The sequence below is a fragment of the Panicum virgatum genome, chromosome 4N (genome assembly GCF_016808335.1).
Source record: "Panicum virgatum strain AP13 chromosome 4N, P.virgatum_v5, whole genome shotgun sequence".
Taxonomy (NCBI): domain Eukaryota; kingdom Viridiplantae; phylum Streptophyta; class Magnoliopsida; order Poales; family Poaceae; genus Panicum; species Panicum virgatum.
In genome coordinates this window covers 10,749,614-10,757,847 of record NC_053148.1, presented here as the reverse complement: position 1 = coordinate 10,757,847, position 8,234 = coordinate 10,749,614, and the positions used below count along the sequence as shown (strand labels likewise).

Genomic DNA, 8,234 nt, shown 5'->3' with positions numbered 1-8,234 from the left:
GCGAGGAGGTGGCGGAGGAGGGCCTGGGGCCTGGGGTGAGGCCGGCGCTGGTGACTGGGGCACGGGTGGCCGGCGCCCGGACGGGGACGGCGAGGACGACGGGCGCGGGGCCGGCGGGGAAGAAGGACGGCTTGGGGGCGAGCGCCAGGGAGTCGTGGGCCGGATCCGCCACCGCGCGACGACCGGATCCGCAACCACGCCTGCTCCGCCAGCACGCCGCGTCCGCCGCCGCCCCGCGGCTCGGCGCACGCGCCGCTGCTTCAGCCGGCCCGCGCACGCGCCGCGGAGGGCAACGAGCAGAGAGGAGAGCTCGCCGGCGGAGGGTGGGAGACGGTGGAGGAGAGCTCCGCCGCGCCGCGCCGCGGCCGCTTCATCGCGACGCCGCTGGGGGGCGGGACCTGCTCCGCCGCGCCACTCGCTGGCCGGCTCACCGCAGCCGCTCCGCCGCGCCGCGCCGCGGCCGCTCCGTCGCGCCGCCGCCGCCGCTTGTCCCGCGTGGGTCGTCCGGCGCACCGCAGCTGCTGCCGTCGAGGCCCGGCGCCGCCGCCGCCGCCGCGCAGGCCAATCCCGCTGCCGCCGCGCGCCTCCGCCCGGCCGCCGCCCCGCCCGCGCGGCTCGCTTCTCGCCCGCCCCGCGCCGGCGCAGCTCGAGGCCGGCTAGCGCGGCGGAGGGAGGAGCCGAGCGGCGGTGGCGAGCCAGGAAGGAGGAGGGAGGAGAGGGCCGAGGGTCGCCGCGCCGGCGGGGTGGAGCAGGAGAGAAGGGGCGGAGAGAGAGAGGCCATTCGGGTGTGGGTAAAATAAAAAGGACTGACAGGTGGGTCCGGCAGTTGGTATAGAGTAGAATTTAGAGGATAAATGGGTGCGGAGAAACTAAATATAAAAGAGGAAATTTTGATAACCAGATTGAAATATTTTTTTAGAGGATGAGTTTAAAGTATGACGAGTGCATTATCCTACTTCAAATTGTAAGACTCTTCTCAAAATCATTTTGATGGGTTACCGCTGTGAAATCCGTGGGTCTCTGGTCTTATCAGAACCCATAACAACGGTCCTTCAAAAAAAAGAACCCATAACAACGGACGACGGCCACTGGCCGCACACGCCTTCGCGATAACCACCTAGCGCTAGCAAGCCAAAACCACAAACACCAGAAGGGCGCGCCGAGGCACAGCCACCCCCTCAGCCATGGAGGTGGCCGCTCTCTCCCCCACCTCCCGCCCCGTCCCCCTCCTCCCCACCGCGCCCGCCCACCGCCGCCGCCTTCTCCCTCCCCGCTTCGTCTCCGGCCGCCGACTCCGCCCCTCCCCTCGACACCAAGGTAAATCCCCCCATCCTCACGCTCATTCGGAGGCCTGCTCCTGTTCAAATTGTACAACCTGCGGCAACGGTTCTAGAGGGTAGAGGCGGTGCGGGTTTCACATGCTGGGGCGTATGTCGCGGGTGCAGGGTTTGGCTGCGTGAGAGATGGCTGGGCACAAAGGCATTCTGCTCGTAAGAACGGATTCTTCGTAACAAGCAGCTCGTCAGGTTCAATTATTTAGCATGACACCTCTGCAATTTTACTATTAATTGGTAATTTATCTGCGATTGCTGTTCTGGCTCGACGTCATAATTCCCCCCCTGCAATCTGCAGCCTCATTAGAACCCGCGACACAGGAAGTGGGCACCGCAGTTCCTGGGGAGTGGAGCGGGGACGCAATACGCCGGCGGTTCCTTGAATTTTACGCTGCCCGCGGCCACAAGATTCTCCCTAGCTCATCGCTTGTGCCCGATGACCCGACAGTGTTCCTCACCATCGCAGGGATGCTTCAGTTCAAGCCTATATTTCTTGGCAAGGTGTGTCTTATGACTTGCGTAATGCTCATTTTAATGCATCTGGAATATATTTGTGGAATGGACGCACACCATCGGAACAGACAGTTATGGTTTATGAATATCTGCTTCTGTAATTTTAATGATCTGAATGTGGTAGGCAGAATGGGAAATGTTTCGCAAGATGGTCAAATGGATGAACATAAACACATTTTTACCCATAATATGGACATCTTATTTACGGGTTTTTGGACGAGGGGTGTGTTTGGAATTTGTGGGACGCACAAAATCATTGCAATTCAAGAAAGTTCTTGCACCCCCTCCTAGTCCAAAGTCACTACATGCCGTTTTTAGATGCACGCATGTTTTTATCTGTTGAAACGTGAAATGCATATATGCTTTAAACAAACAGTAGTTCTGTGTGAATAAATAAAAGCTAAAACTTTGCAACTGCAAGGATATTTTCTAAGTATTCATTCATAATCATTTATTTGAATTGGTAGAATAATCTGATGCTAATTTCTTAGCATGATCCTACATGTTTGCGATAGATTTGTAACAGCAATAAGATTCTATCTATGATCATATAATCTTTCCAATAAGATGAGTAAGATTTTGACAACCCTGGCTTCAACATGCAACTGTTTCAGCATACTTCATTCCGAAGTTCTTATGTTGCCATTTACAGGAACCGAGGCGTGTGCCATGTGCCACCACCTCCCAGAAATGCATACGAACAAATGACATTGAAAATGTGGGACGCACAGCTCGACACCAGACCTTCTTTGAGATGCTTGGGAACTTCAGCTTTGGCGATTACTTCAAGAAGGAAGCAACTGCATGGGCATGGGAGCTGGCAACTAAGGAGTATGTACAGTTCCTTTATTCTCCATGGAGTGAGATCGCCTTATTGGTGAATTATAATCTGTTCATCTGAAAAGTTTACCATATGTTTGCGTATTACCAGAGAGATGCCATTCATACTCATATGCTTCTCGAATATCAGAGTTGTCCTCAGTATTGTCAGGCATGAATTGGTATTGACATGCTCTTCGTTTACCTGGAAAGATAATACTTCCATTTTTACCATCAATGATTGTGTGTATAAAACATGACCTGGTGATCAATGTTGGTGTATTTCTGTTTGATTTCGGTCAGTGCTAATGATTTGCATGTTGAGCTTTACATTTCTAGTCACCAAAAAGATTTTTTACCCATATGTCTTTAGTTCATTTTATTTTACAAGTTCTTGAGTGTATCTAGTTCTCATTCTTTTTATTTAGGTATGGGTTACCTGCAGAAAGGCTGTGGATTAGTGTTTTCAAAGATGATGATGAAGCATTCAACATCTGGCACAATGAGGTTGGTTATCTAAAATTTTTATATGATTTTTGTCACATCTCACTGCCAATTTAAGGCTACAGGAGCCTGTGCACAATTAGAAAGTGAGCTATGTCTTAACCACGTTTCATGATCTGCTCTTCTAGGTCGCTTTTTTATTTTCTTTGACAACCGTAAACTGTAGTGGATGGTAGACTAGAGATTTACTGTTATGATTCATTGCCTCATTGGTCATCCTTAATTGTCGAAGCTCACACATTCTGTTCACAAGAGGTACAGGGGTTATACTTTGTAACCCTGTGGATGACACGTGGCTTTGAAAAGATATTTGAGCCATACTAATTGGGCATTAGTCTTAGGCTTGCAGTATGAATGATGGATTCTATATCTATTGATTCTATATATATTTATTTTATGAAGGTTGGTGTACCAAAAGAGCGTATAAAGAGGATGGGTGCGGAAGATAACTTTTGGACTAGTGGAGCAACTGGACCCTGTGGACCATGCTCTGAGATTTATTACGATTTCTATCCTGAGAGAGGATCATCAGATGTGGTGTGTAAAGATTCTTGTGGAATTAATGGTTTAAAAGATTATATTTTTTTCTTGTATGTAAGGGATTCTCAATTACTGAAATTGGTGATATCCATATAGTTGTATGCAGGATTTGGGCGATGATAGTCGATTCATTGAATTCTACAATCTCGTCTTTATGCAATACAACAAAAAGGATGATGGATCGCTAGAACCATTGAAACAAAAGAACATTGATACAGGAATGGGCCTTGAGCGTATGGCACGCATTCTTCAAAAGGTATTACCTATCATTTTGTTTCTCAAAAAATGATTTGTCATACCTTTTTGCTTAAGTTATGATCTAACGCAAAATTGTTGTCGTCTATCATAGGTTCCAAACAACTACGAGACGGACTTGATCTTTCCAATTATAGAAAAGGCAGCTAGCTTGGCATTGGTGTCATATGCTAAAGCTGATGATGCCATGAAGACAAATCTTAAAGTGTGTTATTCAGGATGTAGTACTTGCTTTGTGACAAATAAGGGGGATACCTATAACCTTTGATTTCCTCTGTTTTCCAGATAATCGGCGATCACATGAGAGCAGCTGTTTATCTTATATCAGATGGGGTCCTTCCATCAAATATTGGGAGAGGATATATTGTTCGAAGGTTGATAAGAAGAGTAGTTCGGATGGGTAGATTGATAGGTATAAGAGGTGGTGATGGTCATGGAAACCCTGAAGGTGCATTTTTACCTTCACTGGCTGAGGTAGTGATCAACCTTAGCACTCAGATAGATCCAGATGTCGAATCACGAAGGAAATCTATTATCGGAGAACTCCAAAGGGAAGAGCTACGATTTGTCCAGACCTTGGAAAGAGGTGAAAAGTTATTAGGTGACCTTCTAGATGAGGCCTTATTAAGTGATGGTAATAATGGAAATAATCCTTCCCTATCTGGAAAGGATGTTTTCCTTTTGTACGATACATATGGTTTTCCAGTAGAGATTACAGCTGAAATAGCTGGTGAACGAGGTGTCACTGTTGATATGAAGGGATTTGAAATTGAAATGGAAAACCAAAGGAAACAATCTCAGGCTGCTCATAATGTAGTCAAACTTTCTGTAGGAAATGAGACAGAGATAGTCAAGAGCATCCCTGATACTGAATTTCTTGGATATGACTCGCTCTTTGCCACTGCTGTTGTCAAAGGTCTCCTAGTTAATGGAAACCCAGTTAATGAAGTTTCTGAAGGTTCTGAAGTAGAAATATTATTAGATCGGACACCATTCTATGCGGAATCAGGTGGCCAAGTTGGAGATAAGGGTTTCTTATATTTGAATGGAGGGGAGGATAGAAAACAAACAGCAGTCATAGAAATCACTGATGTCCAAAAGTCTCTGGGAAATATATTTGTGCACAAAGGCACGATTAAGCAGGGGTCTGTAGAGGTTGGCAAGGAAATTGATGCCTCTGTTGATGCAAAGTTGAGGCAGGGTGCTAAGGTATGACATTGTGGCATTGTATTTGCTTCTTTTTGTTGGCCTTTTTTATTTTGTTCCTCATTTTATTTATTTGATATTGCACTAACTTGAGTTCTGATTTTATTACATGGGCTTTAGCGGTCTTTAAACAAGAAACAAAGAAATATTTTGTACAGATAGTTAGTTTCATCTCATTCATGCCTTCTGATAGCATTGCGTGTAACATTTCGGATTATATGAAAACTTTTGTAGTACTATAGGTTATAACTTTTGTTTCATGACTCCTGATAGCTTAGCTTGTAGCACATGTAACATGTCTGGTTATAAGCAATATTTTTGTTACAATTCAGAAGTGAACTCTGTTCGATGAATATTTTTCTAAAACAAATATTATCAGGTCATAATATTTATATAACTTCGTTCTGCTTCTCTGTAGGCACATCATACTGCAACACATTTACTACAATCCGCTCTTAAAAGTGTGGTTGGTTCAGAAATTTCACAAGCTGGTTCCCTCGTGGCATTTGACCGTCTCCGATTTGACTTCAATTTTCATCGCCCCCTTTCTGAAGAGGAATTATTGAAAATTGAATCACTAGTCAACCAATGGATTGGCAATGCAACACATCTTGAGACAAAAGTCATGGCTCTGCAAGATGCAAAAAACGCTGGTGCAATTGCAATGTTCGGAGAAAAATATGGTGAAGAGGTTGGTATATCATCATTGTGATTGGAAAAATCATTAAAGTTCATAGATCATTCATTCTGAATTTAAAGGAGCAACCTATGCTAAAAGAGAATTTTGGTAGAAGTAGTACTCTTTAGTCATTAGAGCATCAGTAATGAGTGTTTGCAAATAAGGATCTTGATTATCTTTAAGATTCATACTTTTGAGTTTTTAAGAAAGAATAGAAGCAATAACGATGAGCCGATAACAAAACCTATAAATTTTTTGTATTTTTCTCTGATAGGTCAGAGTCGTAGAGGTCCCTGGGGTCTCATTGGAACTCTGTGGTGGAACTCATGTCAGTAATACCGCTGAGATTCGTGGTTTCAAGATAATCTCAGAACAGGGAATAGCCTCTGGAATCAGAAGGATAGAGGCAGTTGCTGGTGATGCATTTGTTGAATATGTTTGTGCTCGGGACAACTACATGCGACGCTTGTGTTCATCCCTCAAGGTATGATGTCACTCATAGAAAGCTTGCCCATTCCTATCGTTTGTCATGCTTTTGTTGGTCAGTTGGACGGCTATACGTCCGTTCATCCGGTGGTCTTTATCTCCTGCTCAAACGGGCTTTGGATTTGCCATTTCAAGTGTTTTGAAACCCATTTGTAATTGGAATCTGCATGCCTCTTACTGCTGATCATAGCACACGTGTTAACAGACTGTTTACCCAAAAATCACTTGATTTGAGACATCATGTTGGTTACCGACATTGGTAGAGTGACTGGAAGTATGTTTCTCCACTTAAATTTCCCAATTGATGTTATAACCGTGTGACTCATATTTCAGGTTAAGGCTGAAGATGTGAATGGCAGAGTAGACACAATTCTTGAGGAGCTAAGAGCAACCAGAAACGAAGTATCATCTCTACGCAGCAAAATTGCAGTGCTCAAAGCAGCATCTCTTGCAAGTAAAGCCACAACCGTTGAACCCCATAATGTCAGGTACTTGCTTTAGTTATTGCCAAATGTATCCTCACTATCACTACATGCGCAGTCTCTAAAGGAGCTGCAACAAAAAAAAAAGCGACCGCCACCCCTCAACTCAGAAAGTTGGCGAGCCGACCTAAAATCTGTTTCCCGCAGGGTCGTGGTGGAGAACATGGGCGACGTGGACGCCGACGGGCTGAGAAGCGCCGCCGAGTATCTCATAGGCACCCTGCAAGACCCTGCCGCGGTGATCTTGGGATCAACCCCGGGAGACGGCAAAGTCAGCTTGGTCGCGGCCTTCAGCCCCGCCGTCGTCAAGATGGGGCTGCAGGCGGGCAAGTTCGTGGGCGGCATCGCGAAGCTCTGCGGCGGAGGCGGTGGGGGGAAGCCCAACTTCGCGCAGGCCGGCGGCCGGAAGCCGGAGAGCTTGCCGGACGCCCTCGAGAAGGCCCGGGCCGAGATCGTCGCGGCGGTGTCGTCCAGCTCGAGCTGATCCTTCTCTTCACTCAATGTTTGGTAGCAGCAGTATACGCACAGGGAATTCAAAAGGTTCGATGGGCCTGATGGCTGTTGGCAGCCAGGAGAAACACTGTTGGTTCCTCCCGTCCTGGCATCGTACGCTTTTGTGCAGACGATGGAACAGCATGTGTAAGTTGTAACTACAGTAGGTAGCAAGACAGGAGGGAAGGGTTAAAAAAATCAAAATCGAAATTTTCATACAGCAAATGTCGATACGCGTCACAGCCTTCGTTGTCGTTGTAGTGCTTTTTGTTTTGTTAGCCGAGGAACGGGAAGCTCTTCCGGAGATCACGAGGGATAATGTAGTAGCTGAGCGTGGCCGTCACCTGTCAGCTCTTTTCGGGGCATTTCTGCCGGGCATCCAAACGATAGATTGGCACGTGCGTTCCCTCCCACTCCCTTCCATGATTCCATCGCACGGGCATTCAGGAGCAGTCCAGCGCCGCGGGTTCTATTTATCGCGCGAGTGGGACACGACACATCGCAGAAGGAGCGTGGCCGCTGGCAAGCTACGAGAGTGAGCATGGAAAGGGGTGGAATGGCTCCCGGCGAGTTAGAGGAGAGGGAGGGGGTGGCGGGAGAGGGATGGGAGGTGGCCAGAGGGGCCGCCGGCGAGGTCACTCACAGCCGGAGTGGTGCAGTGAGGCGGCGAATCTTTAGGGTTCGAATTGTTAGGGGTGGGGTTGGTTTTATTGCCTCCGGCTATAGAAGAGGAGGGAGTCGGGGGCGGTCTAACGGTGGTGGTGGTTCGGCCGGCGGAGGGCGAGATGGCATCGTAGCACCGCTGGCCGGGTAGAACAGGATCTCCGGTGGGCAGTGGCTAGCGGCGGGGACGAGGAGAAAACGGTGACGATGAATGGGCGGTGCGGCGGTAGGAGTAGTTAGTGGTAGCGGCAGTGGAGAACG

General features: G+C 47.6%; 1 protein-coding gene across 1 annotated transcript; it reads left to right on the top strand.

Annotated features, from left to right (window-relative positions):
* The first annotated feature begins 1,100 nt into the window (after window positions 1–1,100).
* LOC120669650 (alanine--tRNA ligase, chloroplastic/mitochondrial) lies at window positions 1,101–7,550 on the top strand. The gene is made up of 13 exons (XM_039949459.1): window positions 1,101–1,317; window positions 1,446–1,526; window positions 1,633–1,835; window positions 2,500–2,678; window positions 3,095–3,173; window positions 3,573–3,707; window positions 3,817–3,966; window positions 4,060–4,170; window positions 4,251–5,174; window positions 5,590–5,862; window positions 6,125–6,334; window positions 6,670–6,824; window positions 6,966–7,550. The coding sequence occupies exons 1-13, from the start codon at window positions 1,185–1,187 to the stop codon at window positions 7,300–7,302; spliced, it is 2,970 nt and encodes a 989-aa protein (XP_039805393.1). The 5' UTR covers window positions 1,101–1,184; the 3' UTR covers window positions 7,303–7,550.
* Window positions 7,551–8,234: the final 684 nt, after the last annotated feature.